The following is an 18,489-nucleotide window of genomic DNA, read 5'->3' on the forward strand; positions in this document are numbered from 1 at the left end:
AGCTCAACTGTAACCTATGTAGCCAAAGCACACCAAAACATGCATGAGTGGTATGGGGATAGCAAAGCTGAGCCTACAGTCCAGTGAAGTTAATTAGAACACACTTCCAGGAGGCTGAGATTCTTCCTCTAAGTGAGCTTTCACCTGGGCACTTGTTAGAAATGCACATCCTCAGGCCCCACCCAGGACCTACTAGAATAGAAACTCTGGGGATGGGGCCCAGCAATCTGTGTTTGAACAAGCCTCCCAGGTGATTCTGACTCCAGCTCAAGCCTAAATCCACTCAGCTAAAGAATACCAGCCTCTCCGTATATTCTTCCTTTTTCCTTCCAACCAGGCTCAGCTTCTCCTTTACGGAAATCACCATCACCCAAAGTCTCCCACCCACTACTGAGAAGAGCTGGGTATTTTTATCCTGAGGCAACTCCACCAATAAACTGTCTGCACAGTATAGAGTCTCGAGTGCAACTAGAAACTCCACTCAACTGCTCTTCATCCAACTTAGAAAAATGTGGGCCCAAACTGGATCCTCATTTGCACCTTAACATTTCTTAAAAGCAGTTTCAGGAAATAGCATATTAAGTTATGACTTGGACAAAAGGTCAATCTCCAAATTCCAGCTTCAGTATTGGACAGGTATAGAAACTTGAAAAGACACCAAAGAAGAACCTCGAGCCCCCTGAACAGATGCTGCCAACCCGAGCGTGCTGACTCCACTCAGTCCAGAAGGCTGCGGGGTGATGAAAAATGTTCTGAACTTAAGTAGTGGCGATGGCTACACAACTTTGTAGATGTATTAAAAACTACTGAATTGGCCGAGTGTGGGCGGGAGCTCCCACCCATAATCCCAGCACTTTGGGAGGCTGAGGCAGGAAGACTGCTTGAGCCCAGGAGTTCAAGACCAGACTGGGCAACATGGCGAGCGAGATTCCATCTCCAAAAACAATGTATAAATTAGCTGGGCGTGGCACACACCTATAGACCCAGCTACTCAGAAGGCTGAGGTGGGAGGATAGCTTGAGCCCGGAAGGTCGAGGCTGCGGTAAGTTATGATTGCGCCACTACACTCCAGCCAGGGCAACAGAACACGACTCTGCCTCAAAAAGAAAAATTAAAAAGGTCTCTCTGGTCTCAGCCGCAGAAGCGAGATGACCGTTTGGAAAGTGTTGCAATAGGACACACACATTGTGCCACCGCTGTGGCATGAAAGCCTACCACCTTCAGAAGTTGACCTGTGGCAAATGTGGCTACCCCGCCAAGTGCAGGAGGACATATAACTGGAGTGCCAAGGCTAAAAGACAAAATGCCACCAGGGCTGGCCGAACGAAGGCACCTAAAAATTGTACACCACAGATTCAGGCATGGATTCCGCGAGGAAACAACACCTAAACCAAAGAGGGCGGCTGTTGGAGCACCTCGATCAGCTTAAGAATTTCAACAATTAGTCATGCAGTAAATGTTCTGGTTTTAAAAAAAAAAAAAACAAAAAAAATAAAAATTAAAAAATAAATTTTTAAATTTATAAATAAAAAATAAACAACTACTGAATTGTACAACTTAAAAGTAAGTAAAAAGATGGTTAACAGTAAAAAAAAAAAAAAAAAATTTAATCAAATAAACTCCGAAGCTGGACCCAAGCCTCCCTGGGAAGTCCAACATTCCTAAAGAAAACCTTCAAAAGCAACAATAATCTTCAAAGACAAATCTTCAAAGGTCACCAAGCGCCATCACCTAAGACCCAAGAGAGGCCAAGTAGGTTAAGTGCCTTACCCAACACTCAGCTGAGTAGCGGCAGAGCCAAGACTCGAATCTGCTTCTGACACCAGCTCTGCACCCTTTCCAAGAGAGCAGTGTTTCTCAACTGCAGCTCTGTGGAAGTATTATCAAGGGGCTGTAAGTCCATAAAAAATTTTTAACTTTGCATCTTAATTTAATGTATAATCTGAAAAAGTAACACCTGAACCAAGTATGTTCTAACACAAAAATTCATTGCTCAAGTTTGTGATTTGTGGTTACATTTCCCCTAGTACCCAGTAGTGTCATTTAAATTTTTCTTGGGCTAATGAGAAAAAACCAGAAGTGAATTTAAAACTAAATGATGTATTTGTGCCAAGGCCTAATGACAGATTTATACAAATGCTTGATATGTAAAAAACAGCTTCTCAGTATAAAATAATTGCAGGACACAAGATAGTACCGCATGCCAAATTCAAAAGAACCTGCTTGAGAACAGTCAGTATGATACTCATGTTGCGAGGCAATTTAGTTTTGGCAAAACATCATCTATTGCATTTAACTAACCCTGTTAATATAAAACTTTATTAGTTTTGTATTTTCTTTTTATGTAATGCATATATCTGAGTTTTATATTTGCAAAAGAACTCCAAGAATTAATTTTATACTGAGTTTTTTGTGTTTTTACGTTAATTAATTCATCTAACAAATATTTATTGAACACTGACTATGGCCAGGTAAGTGCCACATGCTGAAGTAATAGTATAATAAAACTAGTTTAGATTGAAACTGAGGAAGACCCACAGGAATTTCTTCCTCAAAAGAAAATGTTCTTTAACATCTTATTCAAATGCTATAAATATTGCTGTACTCTGAGGGTGCAATTTACTTCTCTTACTATTCCTCAGTGTCAAACCTGCCTTCACCTGTCTCCCTTCACCTGTGTGGGAGGACATTCCGCCCCAGCTTTTCAATATATCCTGTGGAGTGCTGCTGCTGCTGCTGCTGCTGAGGCACTGCACACTTGACACAGGCTGTCTGATCTCCAGGCTTGTGCCTACCTGGATTTCAGTATCATGTATCTCACTTCATACTAGCAAAGCAAACAGAGGAACTATATTTAACCTAACTGCTACACAAGTATCACTTTTAATTTGAAACTTCGTACTATATACTGTGTTCAAAAATCACATAACGTCACTCTTAAAACTTGGCTCTCTGTGTTGTTTATATGCATTTTCATTTTTGCAATTTAATCAGAAAAGCCCTGCCTGGAACAAAATAATCTGGGACCGTTCAAACCACTAGCCCTGCCAAAAGCTAAACAAAACCAAGCCCTACCTAAAGGTTAACTGACTTTCCAAGCCATCAAAACTGAAATATCTCACCTGCCTTTATGATTAGAGTACTGGTGCTTTTCAGCTTAGCTCACATTTAGAAGTCTGAAGAGTCTTAAATGATCCCCCAAAAATGTGTGTCTATATTTCAAAGAGATAACATATAAATACACTAGAAAAACCAATCACTGAAAAATTACAGCCCTAAACCTAACACAAAGTTACACAAAGGAAAAAAAATTAAAAACACAAGAAACACTCAAGATTATGTATCGACACCAAAAAAAGACTAAATAAATTTTTTAAAAGGTAAGGTAACCAGGCACAGTGGCTCACACCTGTAATCCCAGCACTTTGAGGGGCCAAGGCAGGCAGATTGCTTGAGCTCAGTTGTTTGGATGGGCCTTAGCAACATGGTGAAACCCTGTCTCTACAAAAAATTAGCCAGGTCCGTGGTGGCGAGCACCTATAATCCCAGCTACTTCAGAAGCTGACATGGGAGTATTGCTTCAGCCCAGGAGGTGGAGGTTGCAGTGAGCCAAGATTGTGCCACTGCACTCCAGTCTGGGTGACAGAATGAGACGCTGTCTCAAAAAAAAAATAAAATAAAATAAGGTGGCTTGATGTTAAAAATAGTTGAAATTAATTATTATTTAATAATTCTTACAGTGTTAAAGTCCATTTTTCTTACCTAAATATAAAAAGCTACGGGGAAAAAGTACTCAAGATTTTTAAAGAGTAAGTTTCCTCCTATAAAAAGCATTATAATTATTACTCAAGTTTTGTTTTGTTTTTTCTCCTGCAGATGCTTTGGTGTGGCTTAGAATGTATCAACCTATACTGCTCTCTACATAGACATTTTTACCATTAAAAAATGCAGTTATATGACACTCTAAAGCTACCACCAACTAAAAACATCTGATGAAACTTTCTTTAAGGATCAGTACAAACTAGAATTCTATTTTGTTTGCTTACTCTAGAGAAACTGTGTATTACAGGAAAAACAAAAAAGGAACATTAGTTCAAAAATAGTAACACACAGAAGTGATTTGAACATATTTAGGGAGAACATTTTCATTATAAAACGTTCATGGTGCTGCATTAGTTTGGCTTTGGAAGAATGCCAAGTGAAATCTAGATCCAGAGACTAGGGAATGCAGTAGTTATAGTTTAAGTCAAACAGCTAATTAATGACTAAACAAAAGAATTTTCAGTCTGGACAACATATATGGAGTACTAATATACGTAATTATGAAATAGTCATTTGTGAATTCAGACAGTTGCGTTAGCATAATTATTTCTGGCTCTAGGCCTTAAAAATACTAACTTAAAATGCAGAAACCTTATAGCAGTTCACCTGATGAAGATGTGAACACCAAACTGATTATGAAACAAGAGTAGGTTCTTTAATGAATGTGCTCTGTGTTTAATACATTCTTTCTCCCTTGCCCTGAATATAAAAGTCAGGCTTAATGCTCAAGTTACACACAGGTACAAAATTTCTATTTTTAATATAGTTTTTTCACTATCCATAGTCCACATACTAATAGTCATTAAGAATCAAAACTATCGGGCCGGGCGCGATGGCTCACATCTGTAATCCCAGCACTTTGGGAGGCTGAGGCGGGCGGATCACGAGGTCAGGAGATCGAGACCATCCTGGCTAACACGGTGAAAGCCCATCTCTACTAAAAATACAAAAAATTGGCTGGGCGTGGTGGCGGGTGCCTGTAGTCCCAGCTACTCAGGAGGCTAAGGCAGGAGAACAGCGTGAACTTGGGAGGTGGAGCTTGCAGTGAGCCGAGATCACGCCACTGCACTCCAGCCTGGGCGACAGAGTGAGACTCCATCTCAAAAAAACAAAACAAAACAAACAAACAAAAAAATACTCTCTCAAGCTACTTATGGGGTGATAGAAATGTGCCGTGTCTTGATTTTGGAGGTAGTTTCACCAGCATACACTTGTCAAAAACTCATTGAATTATGCACTTCAAATGGGTGCAGTTTATATTGTAATACATAAATTAAACCTCAATAAATTGTTTTAGGCTGGGCGCCATGGCTCACGCCTGTAATCCAAGCACTTTGGGAGGCTGAGGCAGGCGGATCACCTGAGGTCGGGAGTTGGAGACCAGCCTGACCAACATGGTGAAACCCTGTCTCTACTAAAAATACAAAATTAGCCAGGCATGGTGGCGCATGCCTGTAATCACAGCTACACAGGAGGCTGAGGCAGGAGAATCGCTTGAACCCGGGAGGTGGAGGTTGCAATGAGCTGAGATCACGTCACTGCACTCCAGCCTGGGCAACAGAGTGAGACTCCATCTCAAAAAAAAAAAAAAAAAAAAAAACAAGGCCAGGTGCGGTGGCTCACCCCTGTAATCCTAGCACCTTGGGACACCAAGGCAGGCGGATCACAAGGTCAGGAGATCAGGAGATCAAGACCATCCTGGCTAACACAGTGAAACTCCGTCTCTACTAAAAATATAAAAAACTAGCCCGGCATGGTGGCGGGCGCCTGTAGTCCCAGCTACTCAGGAGGCTAAGGCAGGAGAATGGCGTGAACCCGGGAGGCGGAGCTTGCAGTGAGCCGAGATCGCGCCACTGCACTCCAGCCTGGGCGACAGAGCAAGACTCCGTCTCAAAAAAAAAGAAAAAATAAATAAAAAAAAAAAAGAATCATAACTATCAAAATACACATAGGAGAAAACTTTTTTAAAAAAAAGGAATCAAAACTACTTTCCTAAGAAATGAGTGCCTGCCACTTTTTAAAAAATCATAATGCAAAAATAGATTAACTTTGTTACAACATTTTAAAATCAGATGAAGCCAAACAATTCTATAAAACGAAAGGATTAGAACTAAATAGCTACAAGACCTTGGAAAAGTCAACTTGATATTGCTCTGTGGGACAAAATGAGGGATTATGGGACTCACAGTCGGGCTGCAGCGGCTGAACTCCCCCGTCCCCCACTTCGCGGCTCTGACTGCGGGTACATTAGTTAACATATCCATGGCTTCAGTTTCCTCATCTATAAGATGAGGATAGTCAAATAATCTATCTCATAGGATTAACTGAAAGATTAAAGGTGATGATTCATGTAAAGGACTCACTAGTGCCTAGCATACAAAGGATGTTCAATACATACTGGCTTCCATAATTAGTGCAGCCATCATCGCCTTCACTCCTTGTGTCATCTTTACCACCTGAGGACCAGTATTGGTGGCTGAGGGAGCACAATCTAAAATTGATTTGGTTTCAGATGTAACATTTAATTTATTCTGCAATTGCAAATAACATCCAAGAACGGAAAGGATTTTAGGTATTCCAATGGGTTAGAAAAGGTTAAAAGTAGCTTAAGTAGGTCCAACGATCTCTCTTACCTTCTTAGAGTCTTCCTTTTAGTGACTTTCAGCTTCACCAAACATTTGCATATGAATCCACAATACTAAGACTATATTAACTCTTTTTAATTCAAAACTACATTACAGGCCAGGCACGGTGGCTCACACCTGTAAACCGAGCACCTTGGGAGGCTGAAGCAGGTAGATCACCTGAGGTCAGGAGTTTGAGACCAGCCTGGCCAACAGGGCGAAACCCCATCTCTACAAAATTATAAAATACAAAAATTAGCCAGGTGTGGTGGCACATGCCTGTAATCCCAGCCACTCAGGCGGCTAAAGCACAAGAATCACTTGAACCTGAGGGGTGGAGGTTGCAGGGAGCTGAGATGACACCACTGCATTCCAGCCTGGGCAACAGAGTGAGACTCTGTCTCAAAAAAAAAAAAAAAAACAAAACAAACAAAAAAAAAACTACATTACAGAATAGACTTGCTGTAGTTTAGGTTTGTAGGTCTTTGATTAAACTCCTATAAACAACAGAATGAAAGTTCCTAAGAATTAACAAGCAACACAGAAGCAATTAAGCTCAGAGACAGGCTCTATCAAGTATGCTCTCTCGACCAAAAAATAACTACTTTCTACCTACACTCCCTCATCTCTAAAAGGAAATGTTACCCACCTTGCAATACTATTTTAAGGCTTACAAATAATTATATAAAATACCGAGTCACTAGTAAAGAACAGGTGCTCAATAAATGGTAGGATGGGGCCGGGTGCGGTGGTTCACGCCTGTAATCCCAGCACTTTGGGAGGCTGAGGTGAGTGGATCACAAGGTCAAGAGATGGAGACCATCCTGGCCAACATGGTAAAACCCTGTCTCTACTAAAAATACAAAAATTAGCTGGGCATGGTGGCACGCACCTGTAGTCCCAGCTACTTGGGAGACTGAGGCAGGAGAATTGCTTGAACCCGGGAGGCGGAGGTTGCAGTGAGCCAAGATCATGCCACTGCACTCCAGCCTGGTGAAAGAGTGAGACTCCACCTCAAAAAAAAAAAAAAAAAAAAAAAAGGATGGAATGAGCACAATCTCACTCACAACACACACAGTATAAAAGGTTTTTTCAAACAATCACAAATATTTAAACACAGGTCTGAGTAAAGGAATTCCTTATTAGTATAGAGGAGTCACATTATACCCAGAAATTCAACTGTACACATCCAGCAGAGAGAGTGAGCGAGCACACACGAACATGGAAAACAGAGAAAAATGACAGTTGACATTTCATACAGGCAGCTCCAGCCACCAGCCTTACTTTGTGAACATATGCTGTACAGGGAGTGAGATGGAAAACACAAATCTACTGTGCTCTCAACTGCGCGCATTCCCACACGCCTCTTCCAGTGTGAGCCCCTTCAGTGGGATCTAAGAAGTAGAGTTTTTGTACAACACAGCTTCTAAATACAAGCCAACTACTTCATGTGGTCCTCATCCAAAACACAGAAATCTATTCCAACTCTGGAAGGAAAACGGGCTCTTAATAAGGGCAGTCTGACTATACTTTATGAGCAAGTCAAGGGATTTCACGGGCAATTTTGACTAAATATGATTTAGCATGACATAGGACCACAAAGCCCCAATGAGAAACAAGTCCACTGAACTACGTTTCCTTCAGGTTTTCGTGTCAACATGAAGAATGGCAGGCTGAAGAACATAAGAAAATGCCAATTCCCAGCTAGATCAAAGAAGTGCTTTAGTAACACCGCTGATTGCTTTATTCCACCTATATTACCCAAGCCAGTTTAAAAAAAAAAAAAATAGCAGGTTATCATCGCCACATAACATTCTGCAGAATTAACAATTCGTAGGGTAAGTCTTCTGCTGTCACACTTAATATTCCTCTATTTTTCCAAAGCCAAAAAATAAAACAAGAAAAAAGTCAAGGTCCTCTACAGAGAAATGAGTCAACCTGTAAATTCAGTTCCCTCATAGGAGCTTTTGTCAGCTGAGCTGACAATTAACTGAAAGAACAGCCCATCCCAAGGGAAAGGGTGCTGCATGGCTTCACCCATCAGCTGTACCACCTCCTGCTGCCTCCACCCTTCAGAACATACGCTCCTCTACCTAGATTTCAGCATGAGTGATAGCTGATGCAAAACAATCCACGTTTTCCCATCTAAATCCTCACTTTTGCATTACACCAGTGAGAGAAAGGGATGCATTTTTCTCTCTGTAATCTGAACTATGGCAGCCTCTGGCCTCCAAGGGAGTATGTGGACTGAGGTCCAGAAAGAAAATAAGGAAAAACTTCTCATTTTTTCTTTTAATCTCATCCTCTATAAAAATTCTTTATCGGATGCTTTAACATGTATCTAATATACTAGTAAGGTGCAACATGTAAATAATTTAGAGGTTTTATTAAACATGTGAAAGTTGAAGGGTTATGCTGAAAAGTTTCAAAAAGTTTTGAAGCCACTGATGGAAATAATCTACCAACTAAATTCCCAGCACTGCTACATCCAGCTTTATAAGACTCTTCAGGCCACTGATTTTAATTCACTAAGCCATTTCTGGTTTCAAATATAATGTCAAATCATAGTTAAAATAAACTGCCACAAGACATGGGTCCATGGGAAAAAATAAAATAAATAAGCTGCCAATTCCACAGGAAATATAGTATGGAAAAATACATACTTATTATGGGTTGGGTTACATTTATAAATAAACTAGAACTAATGTGTATAATAATTTGGTATCAAATCTATGTTTCAGGGAATACTAAGAAATACACTGAGTTTTTAAATAATTCATAATCAAGTTCTGACTTATTAAATGGCTTCCAAATTATATAATACTATTTTGCTGAAAGAGTAACAAACTATGATTAAGACTAATTTTAAGCATATCTACTTCATTTTCATGTCTAAAAATGTCTGAAATAGTTAATAAATAACTGGTTGAACAGCAGGCCTCTAAACTAGCAAACATTTGTCAAAGCAAAAACATTCTGTCTGAGGGGAAAATGTAATTTATGCAAATGATCAAAACATAGAGACCTTCAAAGAATTTTACAATCAGTTGAGACAAGTTAACAAAGCTGTAAGGTTCCAGTGAGTATTTAAATCTAACCTGTGATAAGGAAAGAGACTTTTATCCACATAACCTCCCACCACGCAAAACAAAAGCATTCTGAATCAGGAAGTAGTTAGCGCCAAAGAATCTTTAAAAAATAAGGCTCAATAGGCAGCACTATTTTCTTCTTGTGTCTTTTAACAGAACTGAGTGTCCAATAAGGATAGGGTGCTAAATTTGCCTTAACTTGGACATCAATGTTGAGCCAAGGCACACAAATGGAACTTGGCAAAACCAGCAACCCCAGCCATCTGAATTAAAGGAATATAACTCCCAAACTGATGGATGTATACCCAATTCTCATCACCACACTAAACGGGTATTACCTTAAATTGAAATATTCAGATTTCAAAATAAAAAAGATGACAAAGCAATCCACTCCTAACAGTAAGACTCCTGGAATAAAATTTACCAAAAAAGGAAACATCATCCAAGATGATTAACTTTTTTCATTCTACTTCATAAATCTACTTTCTAATTGGATGCTAAATAAATAATCTACTGTACAGCCTTCAACCTTAATAAAAATTCTTAGCATTAAGCAAACTTTCTTCATGAGAAAGGACGAAAAGCTGTTTCACTCCTATGAAACCTGCCCTTTCCAACTCTACAAAAATTCACATTGTCAAGACACTACACATTCTGTGGAACACTGGGACTGTATATTTATTAATTCATGAAGACATAACAACTAACGTTTAACTGGCATGCAGGCAGGGTTAACCACTAAATGCAAGACACTAAAATGCAAGAAAACACAGACAGAAACTCATGCTACTTTAGTTAAGTCAACGTGCACATTGTGTATCTTTCAATGCAAGCCAAGCAGATCAGAGACAGATCAAAAAACATGTTGGTTGGTTTCCGTCAAATCCAGATTAAATAATGTCATTTACAATTTCCTAGATCAGTATTTTAAATTTAAAGCTAACATAAAGTAGGACTATGTGAAGCAACCTAAAAAATTTGCCCTTAAAATAATTATACCCTTAAAAAAAGAAACTTATCTACCTCATTAGTGTTCCAGCGGTGCCTCTCTTTTGGTAAACTTGAACATTTCGGCAGACATTCAAGCAGCTTTTTCGGTAAAAAGATTTTTACATGACTACTATTGCTGTTCCCATGATCATCTATAAAGAAGAAAACAATAAATTTAGAGAAAATAATAGATAAAATCTCCTTTAAAGTACACTGACAAAGTCAGAAATAGCAGCTCAGTTTAGTCAATGTGAGACCAAGAGCATCAGAGGCCCCACTATTCCTCTTAGTTAATAATACTCATTTACGCATTTATCAGATAGATGGCAGCAGGAATCTGGTCAAGAGGATTTAAAACAGGATCGGGCTTGTGCTCCCTGACATGTGAGTGAACAGGGAAAATCCCCGCAGCTGCCCATAACCGAAAGTTATTTTTAAAGGTTCTTTCCCCATGTTTTGATGAAGCACATAAAAATTATAAAATTAACCTCACAAAGCCCAAAAATCTTTTATTAAGCAGTTGAAAAAATGTTAAGTTTCTTAGGTAAGAAGAATTATAGTAATATATGACTATTTTGTTCGTAAATACTACTTCATCCCCTAGACTATAAAAGAAATTTATCCTTTCAAAAGCAAATCACAAATCTTATATTATAAATATAAGGGATTTAAGCCTGCAGTTAGCTACTCAGGTAATACAGAAGCTGGCCTTTCTAGGTCTGAACATAAAATCATCATTTTAATTAACTTGATTTACATATACATATCTACATAATTAATGTATTTCATCAAAATGTAACTCTTCTAAATGAGTTAGAGAAAAAATAATTACTTTCAGACTAGATGGTATGTCTGACTACCTAATAATCAGTCTACCTGATGATTTCTAGAAGAGATCATTTCCTTTATGTAACATTTATTTCACTCATTTATTTGCTTACATATCATTTATTTTTTCACTCCTATAACAAAGTTTCTTTGCCTGACTCAAAATTTCTCACAAGCTTTGGCACATTCAGGTCAAAGTTACAAATTATTCATTCCAGGCTTTTTATGCTAGATAAGATCCCCAATATACAAAAGGTACACATAACTAGGTACTAAGGAGCTGCACATTAAAACATCAAAGACTTAATTTGCTCCAGTAAGTCACAGTTGAAACAACTTTTCATGATATAATAAGGTTTTATAACACTGAACTCAGAGTCAAGAGTCCAAGATCTGGTCCAGTTCTGCTACTTTCTAATTGTGTGACCTTGGGTAAGTTACTTAATAGTTTCAGTTTTCCCAAATCAACAAGATTAGATTATCTCTAATTCTTCTCCAGACACAAATTCCTATAAAATTTACTGTCATTAAATAACTTAATATGCCTTGCAATTAAGCAACCTTACATAAGTATACAGGCATTGGTTAATAATCTTAAAAGTGAAATACAACAATATCTTTTTCCAGTTATTTACTATGGCTTTGTTCAGTACAGTCTATTTTTTTGAACAGGTGAAAAACATCAAAGAACAAAAAATATTTTCTAAGGTCACAAAATCCTCTCCAAACATTTTTCATCTGATTAACACACTTCTTCTCAAGGAAAAGATCTTAAAAGGAAAATATTGGGCATAGAAATAAAGTCTAAACAATTTACTACATCATATAGAAAGATTTTATGGAGATGAACTTAAGAGAGTTTTAGCATACTAAATCTTTTTTGGTCCATGAACTACATAACCAATTGAATTATAATACCCATCCTCTATTTCTATAAGCAGTATAAAAACTTTAAAAACCGAAAAACTGACTGCTTTCAAGAATTTCAAATTTTAATTTAATAGGAAAATAAAATTAAACTTTTCAAAAAATCTTCCTGTGAAACCAAAAGGAAACTGTTCAACTAAAAGAAAGTTCATAGAAAGTTCTGTATGAATTACACACTATAAAACCTCGGTAATCTTATGTGCTTATGCTCCCTGCACTTCATCCTCCCGAGGGAGGTTCCACGGGCCATAAAACTTTAAAGCAGAGAATACCAGATCACGTGAGCCTTTACCTCCCTTCTCTCTTCCCCTAAAGTACTTTTATTCCCATTTTTTAAAATCCCCCATGATATGTACAATTCTGAAAATAGAGGTGAAATTCTAAAATCTATACTCAATTCAAATATTCAACATTTACAGGTACCTTTTATGAAAACGGCACTATACTAGTTGCTCAATGGATGGGCTTGCTCTGAATTGTATATGAATAGTCATATCTCTGAGAAAGCTATCAGTTTGAAGTACAATTCTGAACACTTACGAGCAGAGTTTTAAACCCCAGCTTCTATGTTTGTGATCACAATCTGATGTTAATTTTCTGTTCTTTTAGCCTCTGAGGAACCCAGCTACTGTGCGGTATATAAAGAGTGTGCGTGTGCGTGTGCGTGTGCGTGTGCGTGTGTGTGTGTGTGTGTGTGTGTGGTATTCATGTAATAAAGGTACTCTTCTCAACAGCACAATTAACTGCTATAGAAAAGGCTTCAGTCTTCCACTCTGACACCAAACCAGGCAGTGGTAAATGTGACCAAAGAGGAAAAGGGGCAGGGCTGTGTAAGCACTCTCTCAATCTAGTTGCTAAACATTACACTTTACACGGAGGTGTGGCCACGGAGTCAAAAGGAACAGGAATATGACTGGCCAGTGGGTTCCCCTTGATCAGTTTTTAAAGTGTACCATTTCCAGAATTTTAGGTTCATGCTGAATATAAACTGGATGTTTTTAAGAAACATAACAATGGGTAAATTTTCCTACTACGTTATAAGGATTGCGAGTTTAATACTGAGAAAAGAATTACTGGAATTTCAAATAGGCAAAATGTTAAAACTCGTATTTTTAAATTTCAGTGTTTCTACAGGTGAAGTGGGATAAAGAGAAACTTTGGTTTTACACTGGAAAAGCACTTCACATGGCTATACTGCATAAAAATCTGTTTTTAAATTAAAATCTGCTTTTCAATGTTTTGGGATAACTAAGAATGATAAAATAACTAAACACATGCACCAGTTTTCAAATCCTAATAATAGTATCTTGAGTGAACAGTAAAATTAAGGCATATACTGGTTTCCACTGCATTATTCAGTATTCAATACAAATAGTTGAACTTTGACACTGAAAAGTGGGAGTGTCAACCAAATGACAGTAAAACACTTCATTATCATTATCTAACAAAATATATGTGTATGATATTAGACTTTACAAAATAATTTTCTAACCTACTTCACAATAAAAAAATAACTAGTGAGGCTCTTGAAAATGACAGATGATTTGCTTGGCTGACAGCTCTAATTCTAAAGAACGAACCATCCTTTCTAGTCAACCTACAAGGTGTAGTATAATATAACTTTCCAAAATGCAAAAAAAATGCTCATTCACTTAGGCAAAAAGCAGAATTACTGTTTTCATGTTTTGTTTCAAAAAAATGAGATTCACATTGCCAAATCCTTTACTTAAATCCAAAGAAATGTATTTGACCTTTTCCTTCGAAAATTCTGTGACTTCTGCCAAGGTAAATTATAACTATATTAACTAACCTAGAAATGATACATTCATTTTACTTTGATTCATAATAAAAAATAATGTTGGTTCTATGAATAATGACGAACACTGTTATTCATTCAAGTTGATTACGATTAATCTTTCAAACTCTAGACCAAACTGTTCAAACAGTTTGGTATAACTGTATCAAATTGCTAAATCTTATTGGGAATATCTTTGATCAACAACATGGAGTAGCAAAATCAAAAGGAAGCCCTACAATTTTCTGCTTAGCTCTAATTATTATGTGCTTAGATTTAATTAGTAGGATAGGAACTGAAAACATAAACATATATTGTTATATTCAAGTCAGCATAATGCTCACAGCAGCAAATACAGCCATTACTAACCTAAGACCTTCAAATCACCATATATCCAAAACACATATTAATTAAGCACTATGTGCCAAACATTGATCTGATTTTGCATTATTCTTTTCCAAAGTCTCCAAAGTGAATTAAACCCAGTAGTAATTCTACAAAAGATTTTTAAAAGGTTAAAGAAACAGAAACTAACAGCTTTTTAAGTAGAAAAATATAATTAGTTTTGCTATTTTACAATCCCCTTCTTGTTCTTAGAGTTGTGTGATGATCAACTTACCGCTTCTATTTTTAGGTAGCCCAGATTTACCTTTTTCCTATTGATCATATTACAAAATCTCGGGTCCAGGCTTAGGTCAAATCATAACTCAGGTTCAATAAACTTCTCACTGTTTATCTACATTTACATTTTCAATCTAAAAATATGTATGAGGGAACAGATAAAGTGAGGGCACAGCAGCCCTGTAAGCCATCACTTCAATTTGGGTTTTGGGACATTCTCTCCTCCTCTACTTCATTCAATTCCAACTGGAGGTACCTGTGATTAAGTAAATCTATCTTCCATTATTTATTAGGGAGTAAGCATTTGTGGGACTCTACTGTGTATCAGGCACCCAGAAAGGATCTTACATGGCACTCTTTCATTTAATCCTCATGATAAAACACAAGGGCTTAATTACTCCCATTTTACAGAGGAGGAACATGAGGCTCAGATTAATTTGCCCAAGATCCACAGCAGCTGAATGGCTCAACTGGGATTCAAACATGACCTGTGGCTTTTCCCAAAATACCACACTGCTCCTACTCTAAGTCACCTGGTATTGGACACTAGAATTACAGAAGTGTTGTATTAGTATCAAACATTTGTAAAGTGCTTTGATTTCTCCGTGTGATTAAATCTTTTGCCTTTTTTCATCTCCACAGAAACTTTATGAGGAGAGCATTCTTTTTGCTACCCCAGAAGGATTAAGTAACTCATCTAAGATCACACAGCAGTTAAGTGCAGAACCCAGGTCTTCTGAGTCCGGGCTGAAGGCTGTTTCCACCCTACTAGATGATAATTACTGCCACTGCCAAGCCCACCCCTTCCTGTAAGTCAAAAGCTTTTTCAAATCCTACCTTCTATAGGTGGCACGGTGTTGAGAACACAGTAGGTGCTAGTTCCGCAGAATACACTTTGGGAAACGCTCTAAGGAAACAGAAAATAAAATGTAAAACTAATCTTTCAAAAAGATATAATCTGGCTCTTCTGTGATATTCCTGCCAAGATGCAAAACCTGAATCTAATCATGAGGAAACATCAGACAAATCCAAATCGAGGAACATTCCACAAAATGACTCGCCTGCAATCCTCAAGAGTGTCAAGGTCATGAAAGTCTAAAAGGACTGAAAACTCTTCTGTATTAAGAGACTGAAGAGACAACCGGTTATGACCCAAGGTTCTGATTAGATATTTTTCTACAAAGGCCATTGCTGGAGCAACAGGACTTTAGGACTGGAGAGTAGGAATGTCTCAGTGTTAACTTCCTGGTTGTGATTACTGTTCTTGTGGTTATGGAGGAGAATGTTCTTGTTTGTAGGAAGTACATGATCAAGTATTCGAGAGTGATGGAACTTATCAGCAATTTATCCTCAAATGGCTCAGGGGGAAACCACTCTTTGCACTGCAAGCTTAAGGCTGCTTCCAAATTTAAGATACATATGTGAGAAAAGGTCTGTGCTGATGAACATGCATAACTTGTGTAATTTGTTTAAATGGGAAGTATGTGTGCTGTACATAGAGGAAATTTTTGTTAAGAACCAATGTCATATTCATTTTGAAGCTCAGTCAACACCAACAACATTTTTAACCATTTCCCAACAATAAACCCAACACCCGACTCACCCAAAAAATGTGCAGAGCGCCAACTAGTATTATGGCATGGGAAGTAAGTCAAGGGGAATTCCGTTAACAGGAAAGAAACAAGGTCTCTGGCTCTCAGGCTGCTTCACTCAGATAAAATTAAAGATTTCACATAAAACCTACACAACGGTAACTTTAAAAAAAAAAAAAAAAGAAAATTTTTTGAATATTGACGGCCAATTATTTTCAGTCCTAAAAATATCTTTTTTGTTTGGTTGCAGTATTAAATAAAATTTTAGATTATTCATCCTACATTATAAACCACATATTTATACACTTAGAAAACCAAAGATAGTTTACAAGTTCAACAACCACCCTCAACATTTTATATTTTTTATATTTAAAAGCTACCAGGCATGGTGGCTTGTGCCTGTAGTCTCAGCTACTCAGGAGGCTGTGGTAGGAAGATCGCTTGAGCCCAGGACTTTAAAGGCTGCAGTGAACCATGATAACACCACTACACTCCTGCTCCAGCCTGGGCAACAGAACAAGGCCTCATCTTAAAAATAATAATAAATAAATAAATAAATTTGGTGGCTCATGCCTGTAATCCCAACACTTTGCAGAGCCAAGGCGGGTGGATTATTTGAGCTTAGGAGTTAAAGACCAGCCTGGATAACATGGCAAAACCTCACCTCTACCAAAAATACAAAAATTAGCCAGGCATGGTGGCACACACCTGTGGTCCCAGATACCTGGGGGGACTGAGGTAGGAGGATTGCTGGAATCCGGGAAGTTGAGGCTGCAGTGAGCCATGATCACGCCACTGCACTCCAGCCTGGATGACAGAGTGAAACCCTGTCTCGAAAAATTAATTAATTAAAATAAAATAAAATAAAATATAAAGAGTTCAGTTCTAACATTTACTAGCTGTCCTTAGGAAAGTAATTCAACCTCTCTGTACTACCTCATCCAAAAAGGGAGGGTGGATACTTCTCTCTCCTCTCTCTGAGGCAGGAGGAGGATTAGGTAATACATACCCAAGTGCTTTCAATTCAAAGGTACCACCCAAATACAAAACACTATTGTTACCATGGTTAATGAGGGTGAGCTTTAACAATGTTAACATTTTCTAAGAACAAACAGGATTGCCTGAGTTATTTATTTGTTGTTGAGTTTATTTGTTTGTTTGTTTGTTTTGAGACGGAGTCTCACTCTGTTGCCCAGACTGGAGTGTAGTCGTGGGATCTCAGCTCAGTGCAACCTCTGCCTCCCAGGTTCAAGTGATTCTCCTGCCTCAGCCTCCTGAGTAGCTGGGATTACAGGTGTCCGCCACCACGCCTGGCTAATTTGTGTATTGTTAGTAGAGATGGGGTTTCACCATATTGGCCAGGCTGGTCTCGAACTCCTGACCTCAAATGATCTGCCAGCCTTGGCCTCCCAAAATGCTGGAATTACAGGCGTGACCCACCGCGCCTGAGTTTTTTATGCCAAAAAATGTTGCAATCTGACTAAAGTTGACTTCCAAGAATTATTAATTTTCCTCTCCCTTATGCCCATGATCAAGTGCTTCAGAAGTCAAATTGTTTTCAGGGTCCATATAAATAAAGTCTTTCTCTATAATGTGACTCCTAGCTACCAGGATAACCATGAGCTCCTTAATTCTTTTCTATTTCTGTAAAACTCTTGTTCTAGGACTGTTTCCCTCTCCAATTTAAGCAATAGTAGTATACTGAGCTAGGCACAGTGGCTCACGCCTGTAACCCCAGCTACTCAAGAGACTGAGGTGGGAGGATCACTTGAGCCAGGAATTTGAGCCTAAAGTGAACCATGACCATGCTATTGCACTCTAGCTTGGGTGACAGAATGAGACCCTGACACAAAAACCAAAAAAGTAGTTAACTATGATAACATCTGTGGTAACAGTCATGTCCAAGGAGTCACCCTATAGACTAGACAAGGCTCGAAATTCATGTATCCTTTGGAAAATCCAACATTACTTTCTACCCATGACTGTGAGCATGGAATCACCATACCTTAGGAAAAGTGGTTCATGGGAAGATCTCCAACAGGGGAAAAGTCAGCAGCACGCTGACTTCTTGTAACATCTTTAAGAGTCGCCAGTAACAGCCCACTAATCACATGAATGTAATATCTCATTTTAATTTAGTTTCTGAATTAAAACTTGAAATTTTACGATGTTAAAAATAATGTCTTACATTCAAGGCTTAA

At 38.2% G+C, this 18,489-nt stretch overlaps 1 protein-coding gene and 1 pseudogene across 17 annotated transcripts in view; one reads left to right on the top strand and one right to left on the bottom strand.

The window, feature by feature from the left end:
* The window catches only part of LOC115933973 (large ribosomal subunit protein eL37-like), a 28,470-nt pseudogene extending 27,041 nt beyond the window's left edge, over positions 1-1,429 (top strand).
* Positions 1-18,489, bottom strand: part of CAMTA1 (calmodulin binding transcription activator 1) — a 986,830-nt gene that overhangs the window by 936,602 nt on the left and 31,739 nt on the right. For 14 of the 17 annotated variants that reach the window (XR_010132531.1, XR_008678610.2, XM_031010092.3 and 11 more), the window contains exons 2-3: positions 15,534-15,603; positions 10,559-10,677 (exon numbers count right to left, since the gene is read on the bottom strand). Coding sequence is in view for 15 of the 17 variants with exons in the window: in XM_031010092.3 (XP_030865952.3) it covers positions 10,559-10,677; positions 15,534-15,603 (189 nt within the window). In the remaining 2 variants the exon portion in view is untranslated. The remainder of the gene's footprint in view (positions 1-10,558; positions 10,678-15,533; positions 15,604-18,489) is intronic. The other 3 variants (XM_031010110.3, XM_031010103.3, XM_031010096.3) reach the window with 1 other exon arrangement.

Source organism: Gorilla gorilla, chromosome 1 (assembly GCF_029281585.2).
Source record: "Gorilla gorilla gorilla isolate KB3781 chromosome 1, NHGRI_mGorGor1-v2.1_pri, whole genome shotgun sequence".
Taxonomy (NCBI): Eukaryota; Metazoa; Chordata; class Mammalia; order Primates; family Hominidae; genus Gorilla; species Gorilla gorilla.